The sequence below is a fragment of the Giraffa tippelskirchi genome, chromosome 3 (assembly GCF_054371585.1).
Source record: "Giraffa tippelskirchi isolate mGirTip1 chromosome 3, T2T-mGirTip1v1.2.pri, whole genome shotgun sequence".
In the NCBI taxonomy this organism is placed as follows: domain Eukaryota; kingdom Metazoa; phylum Chordata; class Mammalia; order Artiodactyla; family Giraffidae; genus Giraffa; species Giraffa tippelskirchi.
Genome location: NC_137277.1, coordinates 89,122,922 through 89,139,288, shown reverse-complemented (window position 1 = coordinate 89,139,288; position 16,367 = coordinate 89,122,922). Strand labels below are relative to the sequence as shown.

At 42.2% G+C, this 16,367-nt stretch overlaps 1 protein-coding gene across 1 annotated transcript in view; it reads right to left on the bottom strand.

Annotated features, from left to right (window-relative positions):
• Positions 1 to 16,367, bottom strand: part of LRP2 (LDL receptor related protein 2) — a 177,825-nt gene that overhangs the window by 27,375 nt on the left and 134,083 nt on the right. The window contains exons 52-62 of the mRNA XM_081577887.1: positions 15,821 to 15,991; positions 14,226 to 14,452; positions 12,752 to 12,929; positions 11,499 to 11,695; positions 10,572 to 10,817; positions 9,605 to 9,733; positions 8,578 to 8,697; positions 7,947 to 8,063; positions 7,246 to 7,362; positions 6,256 to 6,393; positions 450 to 572 (exon numbers count right to left, since the gene is read on the bottom strand). Coding sequence (XP_081434013.1) covers positions 450 to 572; positions 6,256 to 6,393; positions 7,246 to 7,362; positions 7,947 to 8,063; positions 8,578 to 8,697; positions 9,605 to 9,733; positions 10,572 to 10,817; positions 11,499 to 11,695; positions 12,752 to 12,929; positions 14,226 to 14,452; positions 15,821 to 15,991 — 1,763 coding nt within the window. The remainder of the gene's footprint in view (positions 1 to 449; positions 573 to 6,255; positions 6,394 to 7,245; positions 7,363 to 7,946; positions 8,064 to 8,577; positions 8,698 to 9,604; positions 9,734 to 10,571; positions 10,818 to 11,498; positions 11,696 to 12,751; positions 12,930 to 14,225; positions 14,453 to 15,820; positions 15,992 to 16,367) is intronic.

Below are 16,367 nucleotides of genomic sequence, written 5' to 3'. Positions count from 1 at the left end.
TGCATTTTCATTTTAAAGAAGGATATTAGATAAGCCCTGTGAACACTAGTGCTGCCTTACACAACATGAGCTTTTCATGCTTTTCATTGAGAAGTTCCCATCCCTCGATTAACAATCAGAAGCTCTAGGCTGAAGAGTGACCAAACCTCATCTTTGAAAGGAGATAAACCATTAGTTTTTCAAGTGGGACTCAAACCACTATTTAGTATTTGTTTTCACTTCCTTAAGGAACTTTCTGGTTCAAATGAAATAGGAAGAATGAGGGAAGGGCTGTATCTGAGTACTGTGTGTTTAGGGAGTCTTGCAAACAATAATGTCCATGGAGATCTGCAGTCATACACACAGCTCAAGCCGCTATAGAACAAACTGAAATCCCTGAGGTACATTTTGCGGACTGCAGACAACTGGGGGCCTTTCTTTTTCCCTTCTCCCTTTTGACTTTTGCTTACAGAGCTCCTCTTTCTCATCACTTCCATCTCCACAGTCATCCTCCTGGTTGCACACCTCATGACGATAAATGCAGCGATTGTTGTCACACCGGAAACGGTATGGTGAGTCACAGGCAACATTTACTAGAACACAAGATGAAAAGGCAAAAGTTTACATTAAGAGAAGAACGTAAGGGTCAATATCTAAAAACACTCCTGTTGCCAGCACCAGGCTCGGGCTTGCTTGGATTCGCCCCTTACTGGCTTATTTGATTAACCGATCGGGTGTCTCGTTGACACCCTCGTGCTGCGTTGTGCACCAGGTTCAACTGGGGAAAAGAAAGACACAGTCCCTGTCTTCATGGGATTTTATTCTAGCAGAGAAACCAACTTCACAAATTAACCATCCAACTACAACTGTGGTAAGGGCCCCAGAGGAAACATGCTATGAAAGCATCTACTGGGAAGATCTGATATAGATCTAGGGGAGGAGGGATCAGAAGAGGCTTCCCATGGGAAGAGTCTGGGTCAGGAAGAAGATGGCAGGCTTCTGGACCTGAATAAAAGATCTCTGTGGCTGGAGCACAGAGTGAGGAGGACAACGGAGGCCGGGAGGTTGGAGAGACCAGCAGGACTATACACGATCGCTCATCCTAACAGCCAGGAGCTCACTGCTTGTCCCTCCAACTACAGTCCAGAAAATGAAGTCTTTTCATTAAAGTTCTACACCATGATGGAATTTCCTTCCTCAATTTCCTCACCTATTACTTTCAAAGTTGACATCTCAAAGCAAACATGGACTCATTCTGTTACCCAGAGTTAGATCTCTGGCTGATGCTCATCCCCTGTGAGGAACCTACAGGTAAAACCCAGGGCCCTTGATTGGAACAGGGACATATCCTGTTCCTCTATACCTGTACCAGGATTCAGACCTCAACACACAGGTGTTTTCCTCTTTCCCATGGATGACATGGGCTGTTTGATTTTCCTTCTGCCTTGGTACCACACACAGGAAGCAAGAGGAGAGATTTTTAATGAGGTTGAGGGGAAAAAAAGAACAGCTACAAAAGTTGGTTCTTGGAAGTATTGTTAATAGAACTTCACAACGATTATTTGTGGTGAAAGGCAAATGTAACATTATAAAACAGCGCTGATCACTTTTTCATGTAGCTGTGTCTCTGCCTCCCCAAAGTTTAATCTTACTAACTATGGGCACTTTATCTTATAGTGGGAAACAACTTTTCCAGGATTTATTTGACAGTTACACATGTTTAAGCTCTTTTTCAAGATTCTTCAAGTGAAAAACAAAACAAACTATTGTTAGTTCCTTAGAAGAAAAGATGTGGCAAGGGAAATACTGGGATGCCACTGGGAAAATATAATGTAATTTATATTTTAATTATATAATATAATTAAATTCTCTTGATGGAAGGAATATTCTGATATATTATTTTCTAGATCAAATCCTAAAAATGAATAGTGAGGGACAAAACGAATAGTGAAGAATCTAGAAAATTGAATGGGAGAGGTGATGAGAACCTCAGAAGTGAATTACAGCTAAATGAGACTAAGAATTAAGAGTTTAAGAGGAATGGAAGGCTTCTACTTACATGACATTCTTAACCTTGGCTTGCTTCTGAATCACCTGGTGGGTGAGGGAGGGGTTGGGGAGGTGGGTGGGCAGCTTACTAATGCAGAGATTGCTGGCCTCCACTGCCAGAGATTCTGATTGGGTAGATGTGGGATGGGCCCATGAATCTGTGTTTCTAACAGGTCCCCAGGTGATACTGACTCTCTTAGTAACAGAGATGATGCCTGAGATCTCCAATGACTCAAGTTCAGTTCAGTTCAGTCACTCAGTCGTGTCCGACTCTTTGCGACCCCATGAATTGCAGCACGCCAGGCCTCTGTTCATCACCAACTCCCAGAGTCTACCCAAACCCATGTTCATTGAGTCGGTGATGCCATCCAACCATCTCATCCTCTGTCGTCCCCTTCTCCTCCCGCCCCCAATCCTTCCCAGCATTAGGGTCTTTTCCAATGAGTCAACTCTTCGCATGAGGTGGCCAAAGTATTGGAGTTTCAGCTTCAGCATCAGACCTTCCAATGAACACCCAGGATTGATCTCTTTTAGGATGGATTGATTGGATCTCCTTGCAGTACAAGGGACTCTCAAGAGTCTTCTCCAACACCACAGTTCAAAAGCATCAATTCTGCGGCGCTCAGCTTTCTTCACCGTCCAACTCTCACATCCATACGTGACCATTGGAAAAACCATAGCCTTGACTAGACGGACTTTTGTTGGCAAAGTAATGTCTCTGCTTTTAAATATGCTATCTAGGTTGGCCATAACCTTCCTTCCAAGGAGTAAGCGTCTTTTAATTTCATGGCTGCAGTCACCATCAGCAGTGATTCTGGAGCCCAAAAAAATAAAGTCTGACACTGTTTCCACTGTTTCCCCATCTATTTCCCATGGAGTGATGGGACCAGATGCCATGATCTTAGTTTTCTGAATGCTGAGCTTTAAGCCAACTTTTTCATTCTCCTCCTTCACCTTCATCAAGAGGCTCTTTAGTTCTTCTTCACTCTCTGCCATAAGGGTGGTGGCATCCGCATATCTGAGGTTATTGATATTTCTCCCGGCAATCTTGATTCCAGCTTGTGTTTCTTCCAGCCCAGCGTTTCTCATGATGTACTCTGCATATGAGTTAAATAAGCAGGGTGACAATATACAGCCTTGACGTACTCCTTTTCCTATTTGGAACCAGTCTGTTGTTCCATGTCCAGTTCTAACTGTTGCTTCCTGACCTGCATACAGGTTTCTCAAGACAGGGCCTAGGCCAGGCCAGAGGCCGGAGGCGGCGGCCGAGAGGGGCTAGGCCTGGCCGGGAGCCGGGGGCGGCGGCCGACAGGGGCTAGGCCGGGCCGGGGGCCGGGGCCGGCGGCTGACAGGGCCTAGGCCGGGCGGGGGGCTGGGGCTGGGGCCGGCGGCGGTGGCGGCGGCGAGAGGAATTACCCAAGGCCCAAGGTAAGAGAAACCCAAGTAAGACGGTAAGTGTTGCAAGAGGGCATCAGAGGGCAGACACACTAAAACTAAAATTACAGAAAACTAGCTAATCTGATCACATGGACCACAGCCTTGTCTATCTCAATGAAACTAAGCCATGCCATGTGGGGCCACCCAAGACGGATGGGTCATGGTGGAGAGGTCTGACAGGAAGTGGTCCACTGGAGAAGGGCATGGCAAACCACTTCAGTATTCTTGCCTTGAGAACCCCATGAACAGTACGAAAAGGCAAAAGGATAGGACACTGAAAGATGAACTCCCCAGGTCAGTAGGTGCCCAATATACTAATGGAGATCAGTGGAGAAATAACTCCAGAAAGAATGATGGGATGGAGCCAAAGCAAAAACGACACCCAACAGTGGATGTGACTGGTGACAGACACAGAGTCCAATGCTGTAAAGAGCAATATTGCATAGGAACCTGGAATGTTAGGTCCATGAATCAAGGCAAACTGGAAGTGGTCAAACAGGAGATGGCAAGAGTGAACGTCAACATTCTAGGAATCAGCGAACTAAGATGGACTGGAATGGGTGAATTTAACTCAGATGACCATTATATCTACTACTGTGGGCAAGAATCCCTTAGAAGAAATGGAGTAGCCATCATGGTCAACAAAAGAGTCCGAAATGCAGTACTAGGATGCAATCTCAAAAACGACAGAATGATCTCTGTTCATTTCCAAGGCAAACCATTCAATATCATGGTAATCCAAGTCTATGCCCCGACCAGTAACGCTGAAGAAGCTGAAGTTGAACGGTTCTATGAAGACCTACAAGACCTCCTAGAACTAACACCCAAAAAAGACGCCCTTTTCATTATAGGGGACTGGAATGCAAAAGTAGGAAGTCAAGAAACACCTGGCATAACAGGCAAGTTTGGCCTTGGAGTACAGAATGAAGCAGGGCAAAGGCTAATAGAGTTCTGCCACGAGAACGCACTGGTAATAGCAAACACCCTATTCCAACAACACAAGAGAAGACTCTACACGTGGACATCACCAGATGGTCAACACCGAAATCAGATTGATTATATTCTTTGCAGCCAAAGATGGAGAAGCTCTATACAGTCAGCAAAAACAAGACCAGGAGCAGACTGTGGCTCAGATCATGAATTGCTTATTGCCAAATTCAGACTTAAATTGAAGAAAGTAGGGAAAACCACTAGACCATTCAGGTATGACCTAGATCAAATCCCTTATGAGTATACAGTGGAAGTGACAAACAGATTTAAGGGACTAGACCTGATAGACAGAATCCCTGACGAACTATGGACAGAGGTTCATGACATTGTACAGGAGACAGGGATCAAGAAAATCCCCATGGAAAAGAAATGCAAAAAAGCAAAATGGCTGTCTGAGGAGGCCTTACAGATAGCTGGGAAGAGAAGAGAAGCAAAAAGCAAAGGAGAAAGATATTCCCATCTCAATGCAGAGTTCCAAAGAATAGCAAGGAGAGATAAGAAAGCCTTCCTCAGCAATCAGTGCAAAGAAATAGAGGAAAACAACAGATTGGGAAAGACTAGAGATCTCTTCAAGAAAATTAGAGATACCAAAGGAACATTTCATGCAAAGATAGGCTCGATAAAGGACAGAAATGGTATGGACCTAACAGAAGCAGAAGATATTAAGAAGAGATGGCAAGAATACATAGAAGAACTGTACAAAAAAGATCTTCACGACCCAGATAATCACGATGGCGTGATCACTCACCTAGAGCCAGACATCCTGGAATGTGAAGTCAAGTGGGCCTTGGAAAGCATCACTACGAACAAAGCTAGTGGAGGTGATGGAATTCCAGTTGAGCTATTTCAAATCCTCAAAGGTGATGCTGTGAAAGTGCTGCACTCGATATGCCAGCAAATTTGGAAAACTCAGCAGTGGCCACAGGACTGGAAAAGGTCAGTTTTCGTTCCAATCCCAAAGAAAGGCAATGCCAAAGAATGCTCAAACTACCGCACAATTGCACTCATCTCACACGCTAGTAAAGTAATGCTCAAAATTCTCCAAGCCAGGCTTCAGCAATACATGAACCGTGAACTTCCAGAGGACTCAAGGCATGGAGCAAAATGATCAAAACAAACTTATGTTCATTCACTTTGCTAAAATCAGTAGTTCTCAACCAAGAGACCAAATTAAAACCTAAGGAGCTTTTTCAATATATTTTTGCCTAGACCCAAAATGTCCTTGGACATTTGATAGGTCTAAGCCTGAGGTGGACCAGAGCATGTGCTTCCAAAGCACATTTCCCCAAGGGATTTGGATGGGTACTCACATTGACATTGACTGGTTTAAAAAATAAATATGCATCATACAACAGAAAGGAATTAGATGGGCTTGAATTATGATGTAAAGTGAAGTGAGTTTAAAGATTAACTGGTTTTAATATTTCCTAAAGGTGTTCTATGAAGCTCCAGGGGTTTGGCAGAAATACTCTGAGGGGCACTGAAAGTGGGGTGGAGCAGGAGAGATACACACTCCACCCTAACTCAGATTTCGACCACAACAGACCTGCCTTTATTTATGCATATTGGTTTTCCAACAATTTCTTTTGAGGACACTGTTTTCAAAGGCCACAAAAATGTTTAAAACTATGGATGTCTGCCCAGCTTTCTCACGTCCCAAGTAGAGAACTAAGCAGGAAGGCCAAGTGAAAGTGCACTAATCAGATCATGTGTCCAATACACAAAAACTGTACAAATGCCCTCCCACTTATGCTCCACATAAGAAACATTGACAATACCACCCCTCAATCTCTCACTCACAGCACAGATGAAGTTCTTCATCGGAACCATCGCCACAGTCATTATCACCATCACATTTCCAAGATGAATGGATACAAACGTGATTTTTACATTCAAACATAGTAGCTGGGCAGTATGCACCATTGGGAAAGCGGGTGGCTGTCGGTAGGGAGGAGACATATTCAAATTATTAGAAAAAGATACTTTTTGGAAAGCTAGCTGGCTATTTCTCCTTTTATAGAAAGAATTCTCCTAATAGAAAGTGTTCCATTATAGCCTGCTCTTTCCTGATTCAACCACAATTACTGCGGCCTTAAACGGTCTGAAATTCTGATGGAATGTCTCTTAAGGATAATTGACTAAGCCCAGTATTTAATGACATGAGTCATTCTATGGACAGCATTGGGTTTTTTCTTTTTCAGGGAAGTGAAACTTTTCAGCAGTGCCAATACTGGCTTTTCCTATCATACATTTAAAGTCTCTTGGAAACCAAGGTTTTAAGATGTGGCAACCACATGACCAACAAAATCCATCATAGATAAGCATCGATAGTTAATATTTATTCAGTGGTTCAAAAAGACTAAAATACAAATGATCATATAGCCTTTATACTTTTAAACAATTTTATATGCCTTTATTACAATTCAGAAATGTAAATGCTTAATGCTGGAACTTCAATATGGTTGAATACCCATTTATTCATTGCTTGAATATTCTTTTCCTGCCAAGTTTTTATTCAATTAATGATTTGTAGAGTAGTTGATAATATATAAATACTTTCATTAGCACAGACATAATATATTCTCAATATACATATAATATTTGAAATATTATTAGTGAAATGTACTTGAATGACTACTGTGAAATATATAGACATGATGACTCAAGCCCCACATAAACTGATAATTATCAATGAATGCTGAATAGAAAATATATATGACCTTTCAATCTAAGAAGTGGTGGCTAATGGGTCTAAACAGCCATAACCATACCAATTGTCTAGAAACTTACGACAATCGGCTTCATCAGAGGCATCATGACAGTCAGCCAACCCATTGCACTTCAAATGTTCAGAAATACAGTGCCCACTATCACACTGGAAATATCCAGGACGGCAGGTCATCATCTCTGAAAAGGAAAGAATGTCATTTCCAAGGTGCCTTGGTATTCTCAGACAAATTTTAGCTCTGTGGAGGGTAGTAAGTATTCTATCACATTCCTATCCATACCCAGTGACTAGCTCACAACAAAACCCACAACTTGTGGTTAGTGAGCGAATAAACTCCAGAAAGTTACACCTTCCCCATTCAAGATATGGGGATGGAAGTACCAATCTCTCCTCTAGTTAAAATGAGATTTTTAAAACTCTCTTGTGATTTTCCCCTATTACTGCTCTAGAATGCTCTAACGTAATCATAAAGCATAGAAAGTACAGAGAAGAAGGTACTGTAATGCTAAGGTTTTTATATTACCTAAAATACATAAAAATCATCTTACTCTATAAAACCTTACAAACACACATTGCAAGTCCCTGTTGTTGTTTCATGGCTAAGGCATGTCCAGCTCTTTGTGACCCTATGGACTGTAGCTCGTCAGGCTCCTCTATCCATGGGATTTCCCAAGAAAGAATACCGAATTCCCTACTCCCCTTCAATATGCTGATCCTAGTACGAGACTCTGTGGGAAGCCCCTCAAATTGCTGTAACAGTTACCGCAGTCCCGCTCATCTGAGTTGTCCCCACAGTCATTGGTTTGGTCACAGACCCATCTAGAAGGAATACAGCTCTGATCATCACATCGAAACTCGCTCTCTGTGCATTTCCGGGGGGCTGAAAAGGAAAGCCACGTGGCCATTAGAGGGCACCAGGAGTCATACACAGTGGACTGGCTTGTGGACTGGCCTAAGTGTCCTCTGTGCCCAACCCCATCCTGTGCCCCAAGTCCGAGACCATCCAACCTGCAAAAATAGACTTTTCACTTCAGTTGTAAGTCTGTTTTTAGTCAGTTATAATTGCAGGTGAAACCAGCACCCTGATTCTCTCCACAGGCCATACTTTCTCATTTCCAAAAGGAGACTAGGGTTAGAGTATATTTCATGTTAGTTAATCTGAAATTGATACATATCATAAGGCAATGATGTAAGTCACCTCAAGTTCTTTTTGAAAAAAGAGATGATGTTGAGTTAAGAAGAAGATGAAAAGTAGAAATGTACCAGTCAGAAAGCAAGAGATCAGAGAGCCATCATCCTACCCTTTGAGGATGAATGGCATTGACAGTTGAGTTACAAAGAGCAGACATCACCACTCCAATGGCACATGGGAAAGAAGGACCCCGAACACTCACCACAGTTTTCCTCATCGGAGTGGTCTCCACAGTCATTTTGCCCATCACATCTCCAGCGAAGAGGGATGCAGCGGTGATTTGTACACCGAAATTCCCCAGAAGGTTTGCATGTCATCGACTCTGCAAATCAGTCATTGCAAATACTTCAGAACCCCATGGTCAAGGAATGCCAAAGTAGTACTGGCTCTCGTGAGATGGTCTGAGGCTTATGCTACCATAGTCTTGAAACTCCCAGACAGAGGAATGCCAGCCACATTCACTGTCAATACTCCTCTTTAGCCTAAGCTGAACCTATCCTACTATTTGAAACTAAATCCATTCTCTTTTGTAGAAACAGTTCAAAAAATGATTTGGTCCCTGGCTTATAATTTGCAACAAAGGCCTGGAAAGGAAAATTGAGTGATGCTGCCAGCAAACAAAACATGTCCATTACATTGTCTTTAGGTGATTAGATTCAGTGTTATTAAAATAACTCATTATCTTTCCTACCTCTCTTCCAACTAAACCCAACACACAGTTTGTTTTTAAGCTAGAGAATATGCCTAATCTTGGAAAATTCCATTAATTCATTTGGCCTTTGGTCCATAGATTCTTTCTATATTGCCAAAAACAAAAGATGTGGAAAGTCAGAGAGACATTTGAAATATCAAAACCTCCAAATAAGAAATATTCTGATTTTGAAATATCCTTTTCAGAGATACATATCAAATCTTTTCTCTACCTCCTCCCTCCCATCCATTTCAATCAATCTGTAAGATAAGACAAACTTGTCAAATGTAAATAAGAATTTCCCATTTGGGAGAAATTACACAAATTCCTAATATCTTCACATTTGGGGAAAGATTTCATTTAAGATGATATAAATGAACCTTACAGTACCCCCTGTAAAATGCTGGGATCCCTATAAAATCTCTATAAAATGCAACATGTTATTAGAGGCAAACAAACAAAAGATGACATGGGAAACCCAGTCTCCCCTCCTGGTAAGTTGCTCATCCCTCCCCCCCTCCACTGCAGCCCCTCCTACCACAGTCCTGCTCATCACTGTTGTCCCTGCAGTCGTTGACACCGTTGCACACAGCCCACTTCGGGATGCAGCGGTAGTTTGTTTTACAGCTGAATTCTGTATAGTTATCACAGCGATAGGAGGGGCCCACTGAAAAGACAGGAGGAAGCAAAGCAAGAATTGAAGTTGTGGTCCTACCAGGAAACCAAAGACACCTTTCCACAGTGACCATGTTATCAACCAAACAGACTCTATCTGTTTGGCAACTGTGTCTCTTTCGTGCTAAGTTGTGTGACTGACTCTCTGCAGCCCCATGGACTGTAGCCAACCAGGCTTCTCTGTCCATGGAATTTTCCAGGCGAGAATACTGGAGTGGGTTGCCAGTTCCTACTCCAGGGGATCTTCCCAACTCAGGGATCAAACCCGCATCTCTTGTGTCTCCTGCATTGGCAGGTGGGTTCTTCACCACTGAGTCACCTGGGAAGTCTGGGTCTCCTTTAGGTGTGATTGGTTCACTCAGAGTAGAAAGACAGAAACCTTAGGTTTTCTCAATATGTCATTACCACTCTTTTATGTTGTGGTCAGACTGTTGGGGGGGAATGGGGTGGGATGGGGGAAAAGGTACCCTGGTACATTTTTTTACTGGGTTTGAAGTTAAAAAAAAAATCACTTCACATGAGGGTCAGGTCCCTCTTTCACCTTCGCTGTCTCTCACCAGCTTTCTCTGAGGCTCAAAACAGAAGGTGCAAGATAAAAATGTAAGTTCTTTTATCATATTCTGTAGTTAGGCATCCCGTGGGCAGAGACCAGGAATCCGCCATTTGAGACCCAGGGATGTGGTTCAAGCTGCAGGCTGAGCGTGCAACTCTCCTCTGCATTCTTGAGGAGAGCGAAGAGGGGGCATGCCATAGGGCTTCAGCAGGGGCTATGCACTCTCTCTCCCGCCACACAGAGCTGCGCTCAGGCCAGACCCACACACAGAACTCACAGCATTCCTGTAATGGCTCGTCTGAGTAGTCTCCGCAGTCGTTGTCTACGTCACACTTCCATATCTGAGGGATGCAGTGGCCATTGGCACACTTGAAGTAGCCAGGCCGGCAGGTCCTGTTGGCGCAGTGGGAGCTGTCTTCATCTGAGTTATCATCACAGTCGTCCTCCATGTCACACTGCCAGGATTCCGGAATGCAACGTTTGTTGGCACACTGCCATTCGTAGGGCTCACACTGGTGATGCTCTGCAAGCGGTGGCATTTGGTTATCAGTTTGGAAGGCTTCAGGAACAGAAGCCCCTAATTTACACTAATGGATCCTGTAGAACTCCCCATTACTTTCCCTTTAGAGGACTTATGGCCGAATGCACTTGTTATTAACCACTAACACTACACGGGCAGATAGTCCTTTGACTGTTACCGTCTCCTATACTCTTAAAGATCTTTTTCTTGCATGTAACATTAGAGGATGAGGATTGACAGCCTACTAAATTTACTTTCTCCAGTATCTGTTGCCCTAATGTACAATGGTTTTCAAACTTTGTGTTTGTTGCTATTGTTGATGTGCTACTTTTGGTTTGGAGGGTTGTTTTTTGGGTTTTAGTGGAGTTTTGTTTTTGAGAGGGTGCTTTTTAAAACTTGGAGACATAAATAAATATCACAACTGAGAGTCCCTGTTTAAAATGTAGGAATCCCTGATTTCACCTTCAATATTAGCTCTTAAAGAAGACTCTATACACAGTACACAGCAAAGAACCACCAATATAGACAACTTGTAGATGTGGGATGGACTCTGAGTTGTCTTTTTCGTCCCCCAGGATTTTGGACCAGGTTTTGATTTGACATTCAGAAAACCCCCACTGAGCCATGATTGTACATGATCAACTACAGAAGTGGGCAAAGAACGTAGAAAGTGATTCCACTCACCACAAAGCACAGGGTCTTCATCAGACCCATCAGGGCAATCTTGATGCAAATTGCATAGGGAGTGCGAACTGGTGCAGTTGCCATCGTTGCACTGGAACATTCCTAATGCGCAGAAGCGCTGCGGGCAAGTGACAGGTTCATCAGAACCATCCAAGCAGTCTCTCCGCCCGTCACATTTCCACCAGATAGGAATACACCTACACAAAGGAAACAGCACTTCTCTTAGCAAAGCAACAGGCAGTTAGAGGAGCAGGCAATGACCATCCAGAGAGAAGAAGGCTAAGCTGAATTTCAAGCAATGATATGCAAGCATTTTATCGTGGCCCAAGAAAAGGATCGATTCAACCTTGGTTACTGTGGCATAATCTTCAGAGAAAACCTAACTAGGTTAGATAGAACAGGTGTGTTAAGACCCAACACATGCTGAAAAAGTGCTTTGAGCATGATGGCCACATTCTTGCCAGAGCCAACAGTGAAGTGTGTATTCAGAGCTGTGGTTCTGGGTAACAGATGGATGGTTAGAGCTATCAGTCAGAGGGAGAGATGACATTAGGCTATGGCCCTGGAAGCTGGAGGTACTACCATTTGTTGAGAGTCTACGTCGTGATGGGGTATGCTAGATTCTTAATCTAGGATTCTTTACTCAATCATCAAAATAATCTGCCACTGAATCTTAGATGCTATGGTTTGCATAACACCTCTTTTTAATCTCACTCCCTGACTCTGAACCCCTAGTCATCAAGGGCTGTACCCACTGTGAGGGAAATAATCTGTGACCGTGTTTCACAACAAATACAAATGATCAAAATTAGATTTGTGTGACCCTCAATCCTCTAGCATGGTTAACTGAGGAGCTAGGCCAGCATGCATTTGAAAAAGATGGGGAAATTCTATCATTCCTAAGGGCTGTTTCTCAGTGTACACTTATGTACATCCTTGACCCTGAGACTTTGGGCAATTCATTAGAAATAAAACACACACAGTTTGCTTCCTTGTTACAGACACGAAAATTTGCATGCCTGGGTGTAACTATTTGGTTCCCAAAATGCCTCCTTTCATGGAAGGAATTATCTGAAGTTGGAGACTTCAGACTGAAGTTGGACAGCTGGAGATAGTCTTGGTGCATCCCAAATGAGCCATGTTAATCAGCCAAAATCTTATTCATTAGAAAACTCTCATCCTCAGGGGCCTTGAATTTCAATATGTGTCTAAAGGCTGGAGAGGCAGTGGGGAGAGGGAGGAGTGAGCCTTACATTTCACTGTTGGCACACAGGAATTGGGTGCTAGAGCACATGGGCAGGCACTGGGTGCTGTGACCACGCTGGATGGTATGGAAGTTATCCGGACACTCGCAAGTGAATCCAACACCTCCTTCTTTGATGAGGCAGAGATGAGAACAGCCACCATTGTTCGTACCACAGGGATTAGCCACTAGTGAAAGAAAGGAGAAAATATATGTTCATTCACTTAAAGCATGGACAAACTGATTACCTGCCACATAAAACTCATCACCTCTTAGTAAAAAAATCATTACCCTAGATACATGCTTTTTCAAAAAGTTCATAAAGGAGACATATGGTAAAGCTGTGTTAGCAGCCCTGTTGCTGATGCCGTAAACTGATTTATATGCAGAAGTGAGGCTTACTCACGGCTAGAAAAGATCTCTCAAAGTTCCCTGGTGGTCCAGTGGTTAAGACTCCACACTCCCAGTGCAGGGGGCACAGGTTTGATTCTTGTTTAGGGAACTAGATCTCACATTCCATTAAAAAAGAAAATTCTTGGAGAGCAAGTGGGAGGTTTAGCTTACCTCCATGCACCCAGAACCTAAGTTTTACTTTCCCACAGATGCTATATTCTCTCATACTAAGGATACAGGCAACAGAAGTTAGCCCAGAATCAAGTTGACAGATAAACTGAGCAACATCTATACTAATTTTCTGGGCTGCCACTCAGAGGTAAGGATGAATTTGAACTTCTGCTAAATAATATGAAGAATATTACCTTCCAGAAAAAAATAGTTTGCCAGTTCTCATATTTCCTAACTTCCAAGTTTATCATATGTTTATGATAAAATATGTTTATTACATGTTTCCTAACTTCCAAGTTTATTAAGACAACATGATCTAGCAGGCCCACAAAATGCACTCTGTCCCCAAAGAATATTCCAGAACTTGGCTAGATATCAAATGAAAATAGCCATTTAATAAATGATATTTTATGCTTACTATAACTTTCCTTTAAGCATTTCTTTTAATCATTTCAGTAGATTGATCTTAGTAAAGAAATGATTCTTATAAATACATCCATGTGATTATAATACATTTCTTAGGTGTTATAATTTATTGTGGTTATACAGGAAAGTCTTTATTTTTCAAAGGTGCTTTCTTAAGTAGGACCGAAATGTCAAGGCAACATATAACAACTGTTGATTCTTATTTAAAAAAAAAACAAGATCTTTAAGAATATAGCAGGCACTATGAAAAAGAATCATCAGCAGCCTTTTCCAGAAAGAGAAGAATAAATTCTATACCTTTAATTTCCATCCCTTCAACTCTCAACATTTGTTTCATAGAAAACATTAACAAGTAACACCATTTCCGGTATAATTATGATATTAATGATTTAAAAGAAAAAAACAAAAAACAAGAGCAGCATGCACAAGACCCTAAAGTAACTGTGCAAAAACTTCTGAGTAACTGTGCAAAAACTTCTGAATCAACTACTCACCAATTGGCTGCCTGTATGGATGATACACACGGATGTCATACGGCCTGTGTGTTACGTTCAACAGCGCCACTCTATTTGACCCATTGTATTTGTTTCCCTTTTCAACTGTCTTTGTATTCCAATCTGTCCAATAAATGGTGTCTTCAAAAATGGTAATAGCAAAGGGGTGAGACAGTGTGCCAGTTTCGTATACTGTGTGCCGATGGTGGCCCTCCAAATCAGAGTACCTAGGGTCAAAGGAAGAAAGAGTGACTCAGTGAAGATCATGCCTCTCCTCTAATGCGTTTAAGGATAGCTGCTACTGCTAAGTCGCTTCAGTCGTGTCTGACTCTGTGCGACCCCATAGACGGCAGCCCACCAGGCTCCACCGTCCCTGGGATTCTCCAGGCAAAAACACCAGAGTGGGTTGCCATTTCCTCCTCCAGTGTATGAAAGGGAAAAGTGGAAGTGAAGTCACTCAGTCGTGTCCGACTCTTAGCGACCTCATGGACTGTAGCCTTCTCCATGGGAATTTCCAGGCAAGAGTACTGGAGTGGGGTGCCATTGCCTTCTCCACTTTAAGGATAGAGGAGCTAACAAATCAATGAATAAAGTGCTACCTTCTAGAGGTACTGATATCATGGAATTTGGCTAGGAAATTACGTCAGAATATTGTTACTTTAATATTTAACAATCTGGGTGCAGACCCTAAAACTCCCACAAGAGGTGGAATGATCTAGTAACTAAAAAAGTTGATAACATTAGCCATGGGATGTCAGAAAATTTTCCAAAATATCTTAATTTATGAAAACTTAAAGAAGGCATAGGAAAACCAGAGGTTAATCTTCTTGATCTCTGTTGCTAAGACTGCAGACAAATAACCAGAACATAGTCATTGTCTGTTTCTTTTTTAAAAATTCATAAACCAGAAAGCAGTCTTGATCTCTTCTCTTTCAATTCTTGCATGATCTCTACATAAAGAGCTCAGACACTTTCATGAGTATTTTTTCTCAAGTGAAATTTTTTTCAAGATAAATTTAACAGAATGACACAATTTTTAAAGATCTTGTTATTTGCATGCAATAGGCTGTATATCTGGATACTAATTCATAAATACCCAGAAGACATTACCATCATCTAACTATGCCATAATTAGCAATGTCTCCGAAATAAACACATATTGCTTGGCCAACAATTTGTATTACCTTTTTTACAAGGAGTATTCTTCATTGAACAGTATAATGTTTCCAAGTCTATTTATCATATATTTGGAAGGGAAGGGCAAAGTAAAGGGATAAGGAAATTAAGATGAGTTGAGCACTAGGCTGACTACCACAGGAGAGAGATTACTAGCTGCTTTTTTAGGAGTGTAAGAAGTACAAGCACCAAGACAAAACTGTGATCTGGATGGCTTCAAAGTTCACACTCTTTCTCTTGTACCATGCCTCAGAGCTCAGTGAACTGCCTATAGGCACTTTAGTTAGAAGCAACCTCAGAGTGACTTTCAACAAACAGGCCAATTAGAAGCTGCCTAAGAATAATACACTGGCATCACAAACCCTGGTGTTTGGAATGAAGAGTTATCCGGTTTGCTTTATTCTTTTCTAGGTACGTACTCAATGTAACCCAGGTGGGCATCTGCCCAGTAGAGTAGATCATTGGTGTAATCAATGGTGAGGCCATTGGGCCACATGATCTTGGTAGAGATAATCAGAGACTTAAGGGTTCCGTCCATGCCCACTCTCCCAATGTATGCTCGGTCACCCCAGTCTGCCCAGTAGACGTGCCTGTTGGAGCAAACACAACATGTCAGTCCCTGAAGCCAGAGGAACTCAGTGGCAAAGACACAAGCTTTCTCCAATTAGAGAAACAGAATCTACATCCTACAGAGCATTTCATAAAGGGAAGAGAACTAACAGAAAGGAATCTAGAAGGGGATAATGTGTAGGAAATGCTCAGGAATGAACATGATAAACCAGAGATTTCAGTAGATTTGACATGGAAAGTCCAGTAAAGGTGGGTTGTTGTTTTCTTAACCATGATTTACTTGCATGCAGCCAAAATATTATAAGTGAAGTGGTGTGTCATGGCAAAGAAAATAGCATATGAATATTATTTGAACAAGTCATGCTTCTAGCCATTATACTAAGCCATTTACCAGGT